General features: G+C 44.9%; 1 protein-coding gene across 4 annotated transcripts in view; it reads right to left on the bottom strand.

Annotated features, from left to right (window-relative positions):
- Positions 1–16584, bottom strand: part of TMEM208 (transmembrane protein 208) — a 95148-nt gene that overhangs the window by 8550 nt on the left and 70014 nt on the right. For all 4 annotated transcript variants that reach the window (XM_033942433.1, XM_033942431.1, XM_033942432.1 and 1 more), the window contains one exon: positions 13670–13754. In XM_033942433.1, coding sequence (XP_033798324.1) covers positions 13670–13754 — 85 coding nt within the window. The remainder of the gene's footprint in view (positions 1–13669; positions 13755–16584) is intronic.

Genomic DNA, 16584 nt, shown 5'->3' on the forward strand with positions numbered 1-16584 from the left:
CAAACCTCTGGGCTTTTGGAATCAAAAAGACGATGGAGTAAAAGTCTGGCGAATGTTCATTAAGGAACAGATGTAGGGAGAAAGACTTAAAGCAAATGGATGTCTTCTAAAAAGCACTCTATAAACATTGATGGAACAGTGGAAGACATGTTGAAAGAAAAAACATCTGGTTGATTCCTTCTTTGAAGATAAACAGTGGAAGGTTCTAATATGGCAGGAATCCAATTTGCAAGCTCTACACCCCCGTTTCATGTATAATTGTATCGAAACAACAGGAAAGAGCCACCTTAGTTACAGGCTTTTTATGCTCCAAGGTGGAATCCTGAAGCAGTTGCAAATCGTTTGATGCATGTCAAGTTGCTTGCTGAATACCATATGGAGGAATCTAACTTTACAGACTCTATCCCCATGTTAGATTCCTCCTTAGACCATGGCTAAGTGAATCCAGCCCGATACATTCTAGGTCAGGGAAAGAATCGAGAGATATGATGAAGTTCATTAAATGTTGAGAAGGAAGGTATCCATCAAAAGAAGGCAATTTCCAACAAGATGCTTCACATAGCAGGAGATATAGAAATTGTGATTTGGCACTCTGATCGCCAAGATGGAATATTGGTACAAGGGACAGCCAAATGTACCCATAGTGCGCCTTTCACACGCTAGTGGCACTGAGGCATAGAGTCTCGATGGAGTACATTTTTTTAAAAATCAACTCTACCACTAATGACTGGTATTTATATTAAAGGTCAAAGTTTCTGGGAGCCCCCATAATGGTAAGGGACATTTCCCAGCTCTCATGAAAAGAGTATCCCTCTCAAAAGACCTTTAGAATCCAGATGTGGTTATCAGTTTCCAATGGGGATAATACAATTGGAGCTGAGTCTGAGTGATTGAGGAAGAGGCTGAGAAAGAGGAACAACGAGAAGTTTTTTAGGAGGTTGATCACAATCTAAGTCCCTCAAGTATTCAGCACTGTAGACAGAATCAGCTTCTAGGTCGAGTGATAGCTCTTTCCTAATAAATATAGTGACAAGTCTTTCAGAAGAAGATTTAGCTGATGGTGGATAGTTGAGTGGAAACTTTGTTGTAGACTCAGAGAAGTCCTCAACTGAATCAGATGGTAAGTCTGAGAGATATGAAGGCCTCGATGAAGAAGTGCATTGAGAAAATCGATGCTTACTTTGGTCCCGGTCCCATGCTAGAAAGATGTATGATACGAAGCTGTTGTTCTCTTTGAAGTACATGAGGGAGCAATGTTTTCTCTTTGAAGCATTCGAGGAGGAACGATGCTCATTGGATTGTTGATGAAGAAATGTTTGTTTGTTTGGTTTGGGAAAAGACCAAGAATCGCTTTAGTATCATTACAAAGACCAATTGTGGAAGGGGGGGTAAATTTTCCAAATTTTTATAGGTATCATCAAGCCTATATTTTAAGACAGGGTATGTATTGGATCCTCCCAGATCTCATGGAAAATGTACCAGATTGGCTGTATTTAGAATGGCAACTCCTGTTCCCTTTATATCCAGAACATCTAATTACCATAACAATGCCTAGGAGATATAAAGATAACAGAATCTTTTTAGATACATGGAAAACATTGAGATACATAAGTAACCTATCACCAGAACCAATAGCTAAATCTCTAAATCAATCAATATGGGTAAACTCCAGGATCAGAATTGGCGGATTTAAAATCGTCTGGAAACAATGGATAAATGCAGGAATAAGAACATTGAATGATGTCATATCAGAAGGTTCCTTACTTAGTTTTTCACAATTGCAAAATAAATTTGGACTAAATAAAACACAATATTTTAAATGGATGCAATTGAAGCAAGCCATTCAGGTAGGGTTCCCTGAATGGAAAGATCTTAATACCCAATATAGTTTGCAAGTTTTATGTTTCCAGGCGGATTTCTTGGGACACCAAGCCGCAAAATGGTATAAATTAATATATGGATTTCTAAATAAAAAAAAGAAAACTGGACTTAAGGATATTTGGAGCATTGAGATTGGACAGACAATTTCTGCATCTCAATGGCCAAGATTCTGGTCCTGGAGATTAAGATTAACAAAGTCAGCATCTATGAGTCAAACATGGATATTTTTATTACATAGAGTGTTATGGACCCCGACGCGCTTGCAAAAAATAGATAATACTAGATCTAATAGATGCTGGCATTGTAAAATAGAAGTAGGGACATTAGATCATTTAATTTTTTTTTGTCCTTGCATAAAAGCCTTTTGGAATTTAATTTGGCCCCAAATTAACATATTACTAGAAAATCATATTGGTCTCTCATATGATACCATATTATTTGGTACTGCAATGAGAACACAAAGTCCAATATCAGCAAACAATAACAAATTGCTTTTAATATTGACAGGAGTTGCCATGCAGCAAATCACACAAAATTGGAAGAATTATACCAAGCTAAATTATACATTCTGGTGGAACTCGGTGTGTCACATTTACAAAATGGAGAAAATATTGGCATTACAACAAGGAAATATAAAAAATTTTAAGAAAATATGGGATCCATTGACAAAATATTCTAAAGATCAGATATCTTAACACATTGATAATAATAATATAGGGTTAGGGAGGGAAATATAGAAATTAATATGAGAAAAAATGAAAAAACAAATAACAGGGGAAAGGGATTCAATATATATGATATGATATTGTACATACAACTATAATTATTATAAATTAAATATTATGCTATTCATTTATTGTAAGAATGAAAATTTTATAAATAAAAATTAAAAAAAAAAAAAAAAAAAAAAAGAAGAAATGGACCAGTGGTAAGAGGATCGATACCTAGACATGGCATGTCGATGTCGCTCGGAAGAAACCACCTGCAGTACCTCAGGACCTGGTAGCCCTGTACTTAGGTTGGACCAGTACCAAGGGAGTCGATACTGGAGTAAGCAGTTTACATGCATCACCCAAGTCCCTTCAGAATAGCACATCAAGCGGTACTCAGAAGGAAAGCACCAATATCTCTGGCTTATCTGCTGGTACCATCGTTGCCATGGCTTGCCTCAAAGAGGGTAACCTCAATAAGGATGCACACCTTGAGGTTGAGGCAAGTCAGAAGGTGGTCATCGCTGCTTGGTCAGCATCAAAAGACTCGATGCAAAGTGACTTGCGACACCGATTGGGAAGCTGGCGGCCTCTGAACTGGCTTACCAGACGGAACGATGTCTCTCAACACCAGTGTTGATGACTTCGACGACGAAGGTTTCTGGTCAATGCCCAAGCCGGACCTGAACAATCTTTCCTGTTGAAGTTTCTTGAACATTTCTGCAGGGTAGTACAGCAAGCACAAGTGCCACCCAGTGGTCTGGGCAAAGGGACTTGAAACACCAACTGTCGGGAAAAGAGGTTGGCCTTGGGCACCTGCAACACTCTTTTTCATTTTTTAGCCCATTAGTGGCCTGAAAATGGTTGAAAAGACCGCATCAGCCAAATCGATGGTTGAGGAAAGATGAAGGTCTTGGCAGCTGAAGCCCCTTAGAAACAAAAGAGGAAAAAATGTTCCTCTTCTTTTCTTTTAAAAAGAAGTAAACAAACACAAATTAAGAAAAAAAAATGCGTGAGCGGGAAGGCAAATGGCAAAAACTGAACAACGTTCAGAGACATGACTTCTTAGCTCCGCGTCAGGCGGGAAGGCACTCGTGCATGCGTAGTGCAGGCAGTTTACAAAATCTCTCAAGTTCTTAAAGTGGTGATGCATTTTTAAAGCTGTCTGTACCGGTGCTCCGTGGATGATGTCACCCACAGGTGAGTATATGCTGCCTGCTTGTCCTGGGATAACTACATGGTTCTGCAAGCGATCTTGAAAGGTGAAGAAAACATTGTGGATTGCCCATAACTCCAGTAGGTTGATTTGTAGGGTTTTCTCGTAAGGAGACCAGAGCCCCTGAGTGCTGAGGTCTTTGAGGTGAGCCCCCTAGCCGAGAAGTGAAGCATCTGTTGTAAGGACTTTCTGGAGGGAAGGAGACTGGAATAGTAAGCCTCTGGAGATATTGGATGGAGTGAGCCACCACTGAAGGGACTACTGAAGTTCTGGAATTACCTGAATGTATGCAGAAAGGAGGTCTGAAACCTGAATCCATTGGGAGGAGAGAGTCCACTGTGGTGTTCTTAGATAGAAGCATATAAACAGAACTATGTAAACGGTGGGTGCCATGTGACCCAGAAGGCATAACATCTGCCATGCCTTGAAATGTGTTCAGGAGGAGACTGTCTGACACACGTGTAGCAGATTATCAAGACTCTGTTGAGGAACAAAAGCACAAACCTGAGTGATGTCTAAGACAGCTCCTATGAATTTCAGTTTTTGAGCAAGATAAAGCTGTGATTTCAGGTTGTTCACTACAAATCCCAGGAGTTCCAAGAGATGAATTGTAGAAGTGGTAGCCTGGTGAGCCAGATTCAGTGAGGATGCTTTGCCTAACCATTTTTCTAAGTCTGCGTAGACAAGAAAACCATAAGAGTGCAAGGTTGCAGCCACCACTATTAGACACTTGGTGAATACTCTTGGTACAAAGGCAAGGCCAAAAGGTTGTATTGGAAGTGTCAAGCCCCTACTTGAAAGCGAAGATACTTTCTGTGGGCTGGTATCTGTGGGCTGGTAATATTGAAATGTTGAGTGTAGGCTTCTTTCAAATCATAAGAACATAAGCCGTGCCTCTGCTGGGTCAGACCTGAGGTCCATCATGCCCAGCAGTCCGCTCACACGGCGGCCCATCAGGTCCAGGACCTCTATACTAGCCCTCTATCTATATCCTTCTATCCCCTTTTCCTTCAGAAAATTGTCCAATCCCTTCTTGAACTCCAATACCGTACCCTGTCCTATCACTCCCTCTGGAAGCGCGTCCCAGGTGTCCACCACCCGTTGGGTGAAGAAGAACTTCCTAGCATTGGTTCTGAATCTGTCCCCTTTTAATTTTTCGGAATGCCCTCTAGAGAGCAAAGCCAATCACTCTTCTCTAGCAGGGGTAACAGAATTTCTAGAGAAACCATGCAAAACTTCTTCACTAAATATTTGTTGAGAGAATTATAAGGTTATAAAGTGAGGTTATAAAATTTGCAGATGACACCAAACTCTGCAGCAGGGTTAGAACCACGGAAGACTGTGAGGACCTCCAAAGGGACCTAACAAAACTGGAAAAATGGGCAAAAAATGGCAAATGAGCTTTAACATAGAGAAATGCAAGGTCATGCATGTAGGGAAAAAGAACCTGATGTTCAGCTACAAAATGGGGGGATCATTGCTAAGGGTAAGTAACCTTGAAAGAGACTTGGGTGTGTTGGTGGATACAACACTGAAGGCATCGGCACAATGTGCGGCAGCTTCAAAGAAAGCAAACAGAATGTTGGGTATCATCAAAAAGGGTATCAGGACCAAGACAAAGCAAGTCATCATGCCACTGTATCGTGCAATGGTGCACCCCCATCTGGAGTACTGTGTCCAGTACTGGTCACCGTACCTCAAGAAAGACATGGCAATACTTGAGGGAGTCCAGAGAAGAGCAACTAAGTTGGTAAGAGGTATGGAAAACCTTTCATACACTAATAGGTTAGATAAGCTGGGGCTTTTCTCACTGGAAAAGCGGAGACTTAGAGGAGACATGATAGAAACCTTCAAAATCTTGAAAGGCATAGAGAAGGTAGACAGGGACAGATTCTTCAGACTGAGGGGAGCCACAAATACAAGGGGGCACTTGGAGAAATTGAAAGGGGACAGGTTTAGAACAAATGCTAGGAAGTTCTTCTTTACTCAGAGGGTGGTGGACACATGGAACGCACTCCCTGAGGCTGTGGTAGGGCAGGGCACGTTACAGGGGTTCAAAGAAGGTTTGGATAAATACCTACAGGATGAGGGGTACAGATAGACATAGAGATAGGTACAGGAAAGACAGGGACACTTAACAGGTCATGGACCTGATGGGCCGCCGCGGGTGCAGGCTGCTGGGCGCGATGGACCTCTGGTCTGATCCGGCGGAGGCAACTCTTATGTTCTGATCTCTGGTCTTTTTCGGGATTTACTGTAACTGATTGTATTGCACCGAGCTGAAGAAGGGCTGAGGGCTCCTGGTGAAGAAGAAATTTCTGGAGGGAGTTGAAAGTAGACTCTTTTGGAGGGTGGGTCAGAGGTATTTTCAGACAATGGAGGGCATATTCTTGAGAAACCAACTGAAGAACCCATCCGTCTGATATGATATGGGTCCAACGTTGATAAAAATGGTAGATCCGATCCCCTATTGGCAATTCTGCTGGGTGGGGGAGGAGAGAGAGAGAGAGACTTTGCCAATTGGTGAAGGATATAGGGAAGGATGGACTGCAGCAAGGGTATGCAGGTGACTTCAGGTTCACTTGATGCCTTTTGATCCAAGTGGAGAGCAGAGTTAAATCATTCAAGCAGGGGTTCTTTCAAGGCCTCAAGCAACCTGGGCCCTCAGGTGGGACCATAGCTACTCGACCTGGCCAATGAAAGTATGCCAGGCCCCTCATTCTTTCCAGTGGGAGGCAGACTGTCTTTCTTCTGCAATGAGTGGATCCACATCACCTCAGATCAGTGAGTTCTTGACTCTGGAGGTTGTGAAGAGGAGTTCATCTGTCTGGTTTCGCATGCCTTTATGACCTCTTCACTGTGCCTCAGCTCTAAAGCACCAGGCTGTCACTCTTACCCTTCAGCATCTCTGTGATCTAGGAGTGGTGGAACCTGGACAGACACTTTATTTCATGGTTCAGAAGAAGGGCATTTCCTTTCAACCCACCCTGGACCTCAATGGAGGCAGCTATTTGTCTGTAAGTCCAGTACTTCCAGATGGAAACACTTTGCTCTATCATCGCCTTGGTGCAGCTGGGAGAATTCTTGACTTCCCTGGACCTCATGGAGGCCTATCCTCACTTCCCCACTGCAGATCATCACAAGAGAGAGATACCTGCATTTGTGTATGTGTTAGGGCAGCATTTTCAGTTTTGGGTTTTGCCCTTTGGCTTGATTAAGGCATTTTTTCCCAAGGTGATAGGTTTAGTAGCTGTACACCTCTGGTGTCAGGGATTTATTATTTAAACTGACTCGGCTACCTCACAGGTCATTTCCCTCTTGGAATCTCTGGGTTGGGTAGTGAACCAGCCCAAGAACCATCTGGCCCTGTTTCAATCCCTGGAGTATTTTGGTGTCCGCTTTGATATGGTTTCCTTCCAGAGGAGTGGGTGGAGAAGCTCTGGGCACAGTTGCGCTGATTGTGTAATCTCTGAGCCCCCAGTTTGTGATTACTTGCAGTTCTTGAGTTCCATGGCTAGTATGCTAGAGGTGTTGGCTTGGGCAAGGGCTCCTATGCGCCCAGTTCAGGAGACCCTGTTGTCCTGATCGGCTCTGGCCTCACAGGATTTCCACTGTCCTTTGTTATCCAATGTGAGGCTCAGTCTAGCCTGGAGGGACAGTCCAGTTCATCTGCTGAAGGGGGTTCCTCTAGATTCCCTGCAATGGCTTCTGGTCACCACAAATGGAAATTTCCTCAGTTAGGAAGTTCACTGCTTGGGTCAGGAGGGGCGCAAGGTACACAGTCAAGCGAGGAGGCGTTCTGGTGCCATCAATCACCTGGAATCCCAGGCAATCTGCTTAGCACTTTGGGAATTTCAGTCACTCTTGAGGGAAACTGATCAGTGTGTTGTCAGCCACTGCTACAGCGGTGGCATACATAAACATGCAGAGCGATTCCAGGTGAAACAGTGGCCCTAGAGTCAATATGTCAGTCAGTGGGCAAAGAACCATTTGTAGGCCTTTTCAGCAGTCCACACTGAAGGCATGGACAAAGTATAGGCAGAAATTCTCAGTTGCTCCCTCCTGGAGCTGGGTCAACAGGCCTTTCATCTTATTCTGGATCACTGTGAACCGCAACAGTTCACCTTGATAGCAACCAGGATCAGTACAAAGGTGAAGTATTTCTTCAATTGACAGAGGGAGCTGGCTTCTGAGGAAATAGATGGTCTACATCAACCATGGTTGTTAGAGGAACAGCCTCTGAAAGGCTCTCTCTTGCACAGGATTTACGCATCATTCTCATATAGTACTAGATGTAGGAGTATTAGATGGCTTCACAGACTGTGGTATGTGGTTCTCCAGTGCCTCTGGTGGAGGATCCTCTTCCACTGTCCTGGGGTTCAGGTGAACTGTGGCAGCTAAAGGTTTACCCTGGTGTTTCGGCAGTAGGCGAGGGGGGGGGGGGGGGAAACTTGCTCGGACCTGTGGGGTTTTTGTTCCTTCAGTCCCATAGTTTAACACAGGGTCTTGGACATTTTGGGGGCAGCTTGATGTGTTTGGGGCGCTGTGTGGGGCCTTTGCCTGCCTCTTTGGGACCGGCCCGACCTTTGATGAATAGCTACAAGAGTGTGTCCCACCTGGCCAGGAATTTGATGCTCGGTACTGGTTTGTGACTCATCTGGCCAGGGCCCGGGTGTCTGACCATACCAGGGACCTCTGGGTCCAACGTTCCAGAGGCAATCCTGCCCATGTGTACTCCCAGTTGGATTATCTCCTTATTGATAAGCAGTTGTTTGCTAAAACTACCAGGACGGAGATAACCGAAGCTGCTGTCTTTGATTATGCGCTCGTAGTGCTTATTTTGATTGTAGCCCTTACTCACAAGGCTTCGTTTTGGAAATTTTCCCCTCATTTGTATGCTGACCTGGATTTTCGAGTGTTTCTGATATCTCGGTGGGTGGATTACCAGACCTTAAATGACACTCCTGATGTGGGACCGGTGACCTTCTGGGCTGCTTCTAAAGCGGTATTGTGTGGCCATATCATTGCCTACACTGCAGCTAAACGGCGAGAGCGGGAGGGTGAACTTCTACAGCTGACCCAGCAACTACATACTTATAGGAGGGCGCATATTACTTCATTATCTGAAGTGGACCGTCTCGCATACAAAACCCTTCGAAGTAAAATAGAGGCCTTGCTCAATTTGCACATGGAGCATTCACTTTCCTATCACAGGTATCAACTTTATAGATGGGGGAGCTAGACCTGGAAGCTTCTAGCTAATCTTGTCCACCCTTTCAAAAAATGTCAACTTATCATGGCAATTCGCGATACCCAGGGGATCCGCTATGATGGGGAGCAGCAGATTGCTGAGCAGTTCGTCCGGTTTTACCGAACACTATTTACTGGTAGGCCTTTGGATTGGTCCGCTCTGGATGAATTCTTTAAGGGGCTGGGGATGCCTTGTTTAGAGGTAGCACAGGCAGCATCTTTGAGTGCCCCGATCACGGGCCCGGAGATGCTAATGACCATTAAATCTCTCAAATTAGCCAAGGCACCCGGCCTTGATGGTTTAGGCCCGAAATATTACCGGATCCTTCAGGATCTGATAGCAGAACCTCTCAGTGCCATGTGTAACGCAGTGGCATCTGGGGGAGGAGCATATCCGGATAATCTTGCTCATGTAGTGCTGATCCCTAAGCCGGGCAAAAATCCCGAATTGGTGGGTTCCTTCAGGCCTATCTCCCTTTTTGACCAGGATATTAAGTTACAGGCCATGACTCTGGCGCGACGCCTGAATTGCTTTCTTTCTGGTCTTATTCACACGGATCAGATGGGTTTTGTGCCCGGGAGATACGCCTCGATGAGCTTGCTGAAAGTCTTGGGTGCCATTTACGTCGGAGTTGGGAAAGGTGGCCAGTCAGCTGTGGCGGGGTTCGATATGGAGAAGGCTTTTGACAGCATTTCTTGGGACTATCTTTTTTGGGTGCTGGATTGGGGAGGTTTTTCGGGGAACTTTCTGGCTCGGATAACTGCTCTCTATAATGACCCCAAAGCTTGGCTTTTGATCAATGGGGGGCTCATGAATGCTTTTGGGCTACAGCGGGGTATGCGGCAGGGTTGCCTTCTCTCCCCCCTTCTCCTTCTCTTGGCCATAGAGCCTCTGGCTCTCAAGATCCGGCAGGCAGAAGCTATCCAGGGGATTTGGGGGGGGGGGGGTCATGAATGCAAAATTTGTCTCTTTGCAGATGATATCTTACTGTTCTTGGAAAACATTTCGGTCCATCTACCTAGGGCCTTGGAGGTGATCCGCGCCTTTGGGGCCCTATCTGGGCTGCAAGTTAATTGCAGTAAGTCAGAGCTCTTGTTGCTGGGCCCTCAGAATCTTGGCATGCTTTGGTACCCATTTCTCCTTCACATAAACCCATGCGTTATCTAGGCATCTATTTAAGTACTAGTCCATCTACCCTCTACAATGCCAATGTCCTCCGCCCTCTTGAGACTATTGAGAAATTATGTCTAGCCTGGAAGGATCTTTTATTGGGGCTCTTGGGTCGTGCTGCCCTTGTGAAGATGGTTCTGGTCCCCAAGCTGTTGTACCCCCTTCAGACTATGCCCCTTTAGCTGCATCAGCGGGATGAGCTGCGTTTCTGATTGGTTATCTCTCGGTTTCTCTGAAAGTCTAGAGCTCCTCGGATTGGAGCGCTTAAGCTCTCCTTAGATAAGAAACTGGGTGGCATCAATATTCCTGATATCCGTTTCTATAATGTGGCAGCGCTTATGCGCTGGATTTATGAAGGGTACATGGGGCACATTCGGTATTTCCCCCCGGAAAGGGCGATGGACTGGAGTCAACCCTTTACTTTTCTTAATCTGCTTCATTTTCAGTCCGATCCTTCCAAACGTTATCGGACCTGTTTTCATCTTTTGTTGCCTCTACAACGGGCTTGGCAGTGGTGGTGCAGACAGGGTCTTAGTACCGCGGTATCTCCTTTCTTGCAGCTGGAGGGGAACTCCCAGTTTTCCCTGGGATGGGGTTGCTTGGTGTTTCGGGACTAGGCGTCACAGGGCTGTGTAACTATGGAGCATGTTATGGATCTCTACCCTACTGCCTTTCCTTCTTTCCAACAGGTTCGAGATCGTTGGAATATCCCTTCTCGATCTTTATTCGCTTATCTCCAGCTTCGTCACTACTGGGATGCTGAGTGCCACGAACATCTGGGAGCGTGGGTTAAGGGCCCGCTGGACAGCTGCTTTTCCGTTACTCCACCTCCATTTAATACTCTGTTCTACTGGTACCGCCTTTTGAAATCCTCTATCCCTGTCGGTCCTGGGAGCACTACGGGCGCACTGGGAGGCAGATCTGGGCCAGACCATATCAGAGCTCCAATTCCTTGAGTGCTTTACAACCTTATATGATTTCACGAAATCCGCTGATTTTCATTAACTTCAATACAAAATCTTTCACAGGGCCTATATCACCCGCATGAAGGAGGCTCGTATAGGGCTGTGGGATAGTGACCTTTGTGTTAAATGTCAGTGCTTATCAGGCACCTACCTTCATTTCTTTCTTGAATGTTCTAAACTGACCATCTGGGGGTGGGGCTGTGTTGTGGAATGGGATTATGGCACCCTCTTACTGGGTTTTCAGGGACCCCTTCAGGAACAGGGTCTGACCCTACCATAGTGTAGAGTCCTGTATAATGCCATCCTTTTGGTTAAAAAGTTGATTCTGACATACTGGGTTACAGCAGATACTATTCTGGAGGCCCAATGGAAGAGTAGACTTCAAGAATTGGCTCAATTTGAGATTAGGGCTTACACTAGGTCCTCTCACTTATCTAAGCAGCATTATGTTACCTTGTGGGAGCGATTGCCTGATCTGGTGGCCTGAGTGACCTTTGGTATGTTTACCTTCCGCTTATCCGACTCCCAGGCCATCTTTCAAGCTCTCCTTCATTGCGTGGGTGCTTCAGAGGTAGGGGGTTAGGAGAGGTTGGGTCTACGTAGGGTGCGTGAGGGATTGCGAGTTGTGGTTGTTGGTGTGTCTGAGTATGAGAGAATTGGGTGTAAATGATGTCCGAGTGCTAGGGGGCTTACTTAAAATTAGTGGTTGGGGTCTGGGCTTGTTTGTCATGAGAGAGTTATATTGCCTGCTGCCCCTGTCCTTTGATGTTCACCCTGGATCGGTTCCTCCTTGCTAAGATTCCTTGCGAGGGCTCTATCTGGGGGCTTGGGTGTTTTTTCTGGCTTTTGCTGTACATGATTGTTTTTGTGTTTTCACCTTTGCCTTGTACAGTGCCCTTTGTGGCTCTTTCCACTTATAATAAACATAAGTTTAAAAACAAAAAACCTCCATAAACCATAAAAGCATCACTAGATGGAGGAGGGTGAGAGGAAGGAAAAGTGTCTTTGGAGCAGGGTAAGGAAATAAAGGAAGGGAAATCCGCGAAGCGATAAGACAAAAAGTTGAAAAGAACAAACAGAGCAATAGGGTGAAAAGATGGAAGCAACACAGGGGAGATGAGGGTTTGGCAGGGCTCAGTAGTGTCACCAAGAAGCTGATAAGGTTTGGCAGCTTCAGTCACAGGTGGGTGAAGCTCTTGGTAAAATAAAGAAAAGGCAAGAAAAGCCAGGAATTTCTGCAGCAAGAGATAGGATGGAGAGGAAACTACATTCCCTGACTGGAATGCCCTCCCAAGGAAATGGTAGAGAGGAAAACGGTGAGGGAATTATAAAAAGTGTGGGATGAATACAGAAGATCGCCAATCAAAAAATGAAGGATATAAACTGAAGATCTAAGGCCGGTACTAGGCGCAGACTTGCACGGTCTGTGTCCTGTATATGGCAATTGGATTTGGAAGGGCTGGAGAGGACTTCCACGGGAACTCCAGTAATTTGGAACATTAGGACATTGCTCGGAAGATTTTTATGGTCTGTATCCCACAAGAAAGATGATTTGGATAGGCTGGAGTGAGCGTCAACGACAACTCCAGTAGTTGGTACCTAAGGACTGTACCGAGTGGACTTTACAGTCAATGACCCAGAAATATCAAAGATAAAAGACAATTAATTTAATTGTGAATTTATAATGGGCAGACTGGATGGACCATTCAGGTCCTTTATCTGCTGTGATTTACTATGCTCCTAAGGTGCCTAAGATTCTGCATCTGTACAGAATGGGAAAGGAAGGACAGCAGCAGGAGAAGAGACAGTGATAGGACAGAGGTCTATAAAATACTGAATGGAAAGGGAAGATGTGAATCGCTTGTTTACTCTTTCCAAAAATACTAAGGCTAGGGGGCATGCGATGAAGCTACTAAGTAGTAGATTTAAAACAGACCAGAGAAAATATTTCTTCACACAACATGTAATTAAACTCTGGAATTTGTTGCCTGAAAATGTGGTGAAATCAGTTAGCTTAGCAGGGTTCAAAAAGGTTTGGATAATTTCCTAAAAGAGAAATCCATAGACCATTATTGAGATGGCTTGGGGAAATCCAGTTTATTCCTAGGATAAGCAGCATAAAATCTATTTTACTACTTGGAATCTAGCTAGGTACTTAGGATCTGGGTTGGCCATGATTAGAAACAGGATGCTAGGATTGAAGGACCTTCGGTCTGTCCCAGTATGGCAGTTCTTATGTTCTCTTGGCACTTGTGATAGGGATGGAAATGGATTGGGGCTAAGAGGTATCACCAGAAGAACCACAAAGGATGGATTCATAAGCTCCTTTGACTATTTTGCTCTCATCTTACATTGATCTGCACTTTGTTCTATGCACATACTCAGAAAGATAGATACAAACAGCTTGTTATAAGAGTGCAAGGTTATATCTTTGGTAAACTTAAATGATAGTAACAAAGAGCAACCAATAACTTACCAAGAGCCAGAAATACCAGACATAGAGAGAGAAACAGCTCAGCACCTCGACTATAGCCGTCAGTAAAATCACATCTTTCAGGTGCCTGCAGCATAAGATAGGAAAAGGAAGGGTCATTGGGAGTAACAAAGATTGGAAGACAGCCTGAACTCTTGTGCTGCCACATTTCATGTAGATTCAGTAAGAAATGAGGACAGCTAGACACAGAGTGGAAACTCCAAAAACAGCCCCTCCATCGTCTTGTACTAGATCCTCCATTGCCCCAGGGTACATTAGATAGATTGTGAGCTCACTCGAATAGACAGGGAACATGCTAGAAGTACCTGTATGTAAACCACTTTGAATGTGGTTGTAAAACTACAAAAAGACAGTATACAAGTCCCAATCTCTTTCCCCTTTCCTTGAAGGAAATACAGAAGGCCAGGGTTCTAATGGACTAAAACATACAGAATATGACTTTTTTATACAAAGATTCTTCAGTTTATTGCAGAGATGAACAAACTGTGATCTAAAAGGTACCTCCAGCCCATAGTCACCCTTCATCTTACCCCATTGTCTTTTACTTCCATTTGACTTCTGGGAGAAAGGTAGACTATCAGTACATGCTCTAAGGTAGGGGTGGGCAACTCCGGTCCTCGAGGGCCACAATCCAGTCGGGTTTTCAGGATTTCCCCATGAGATCTATTTGCATGCACTGCTTTCAATGCATATTCATTGGGGAAATCCTGAAAACCCGACTGGATTACGGCCCTCGAGAACTGGAGTTGCCCACCCCTGCTCTAAGGCAAGGATGGGTGACCTGTGTCCCGCAAGACTATGGGAAGTATACATAGAAAACAGCCTGCACAAACATCACCAGTGTTTTGGTGATCTTAAGGACTATATTTTGAAAATATTTTCAGAATAGCTGGAACCTAGTGAAGAACTATGCATAGTTACAAAGATCTCATTAAACTTTTAAATTAATGACATACAGTAAATATAAGGTAATGGACCATTGTGGTAATACTTATGTTCGTTCATTCAGTCACATGAAATATTGTTGGCTGTGAATTATATGACGCTCATTTTCTATGTGTGGCCCACTAGAGATAATACTACCATCTATAACTGTCCACCTCTGCTCTAAGGTCACACAAGCCTATGCATGAAAAAAAAAAATGAAATTGGAAGCAGCTAAATGCAAGGAGGTAGCATGGGAGCCTTGCTGCAACTGTAGCCTATAGTGCACATTCCTGAAGGACATCTACAGGAAAGATGCAGTTCTAGGCTAGGGTTATCAGACGTCTGGATTTCCCTGGACATATCCTCCTTTTGAGGACATGTCTGGGGGTCCAGATGGCTTTTCAAAACCCGGCACTTTGTCCAGGTTTTGAAAAGCCTCCTCAAATCGCGTCGGCCAGGGAGGAAGTCTGTGCATACGCGGACTTCTTCCTTGCCCGATAAGAGCAGGCAATGGGGGGCGGGGCTAGGGCAGGACTGGGGGCGGGATTAAGGTGTTACAGGGCAGGGATGGGCTGACCTGGGCAGGCCTGGGGCGGATCTAGGGGGGGTCTGGATTTTCCGATTGGAAAATCTGGCAACCCTATTTCAGGCTCACCTCTAAGCTAGAGAATGACACAGGGAAAAAAATCTGTCCCCATCACTGCCCCATCACCGGATCACTGTCCCCTTCACCGCCCTGTCTCCGCCGTCCCCTTCCCGCAGCATCCTCCGTTCCCTTTCGCCACCTCACCACCCTTCAGGGGCCCTAGAATCTCCCTCCCTCCCCCTTACCTTCACGGTGTAAAAAAACTTAAGGGAGGGAAAGCGCGCGGCCCCTTCCCTCCCTCCCTACCACTGGTCAAATCTATCTCCTCCCTCCTTTCCTCCCCCTTACCTTCATGACGCTTTAGAAAAGAAACTGATGCTGGCGAAGCCTGCCTGTGCCACCCTGCAGTCGCGCGTGTGTGGGCGGAAGCTTCTCCTCTGACAATTGTCATTTTATAAACAAAAATAAAACAGAGCAAGGTTCAACAAAACCCATCTCCCCTCCCTTTCACAAATATCCCCTTCACTATTGTGAAAACTGAACAAACCAAATTACTCTACTACAGAATTCTACACAGAAAAATCAAGCTTACAGAATACTTTAATCACACATGGCAAGAATAATGTTAGGGGAGTGCAACTAGGGCAACTGCCCCCTGGTCAAGAGAGAGCCCTAAGCCAGCTGGAAGCTAAAGAAGCACAGCCTGGACTTTGCGGTCCCCAGTTATGTCTAATACCTGCTCTAGCAGGATACATATTTCAAATCTGAAATATTCTAATCACAAAATATAAAATAATTTTATTTTTTTTCTTTTTGTTCTTCAAATCACATTGGTCTCAGGCTTTGGTTTTAGGTTCCTTCTGTCTTCATTGTGGCGTGGCTGGCTCCTAAAGGTAAAATAGGCGCAATAGGAGCTGGGGAGAAGATGTCGAGTTTGACATAGGCACAATTTTTTTTACCACAGGAGTAAGACTTTTCACTGCTCGAACGGGGCAGTAAAAGATCTTGTCCCCATTCCCGTGGGACGGTGATGGTCTTGTCCTCATTCTCGCGGTAAACCAGTTGCAAATGTCTTCATTCCTGCAGATTTACTGTGTTGACCCGCGGTTTACCACTGTAAACGGTCCCTGTGTCATTCTCTACTCTAAGCCACAGCCTGATGAAGAGTCATTTGCTGTTGGTGAAAAAACTCACACGACCATGGGGCTAAGAAATCAAAATAAAACAAAAACATACCACAAAATTGAAAAAAGAGCTTACTTATTATGGAACAAATACATGTTTCCCCTTTCCTCCATTCATTGGGAGGTAGGGAGGGCATATAGACTTCTTTCCTCCTTGCACTTTCCCCAATCCTCTGAGGATGTGGCCCTTTGGCTCAAAT

The sequence above is a fragment of the Geotrypetes seraphini genome, chromosome 4 (genome assembly GCF_902459505.1).
Source record: "Geotrypetes seraphini chromosome 4, aGeoSer1.1, whole genome shotgun sequence".
Taxonomy (NCBI): Eukaryota; Metazoa; Chordata; class Amphibia; order Gymnophiona; family Dermophiidae; genus Geotrypetes; species Geotrypetes seraphini.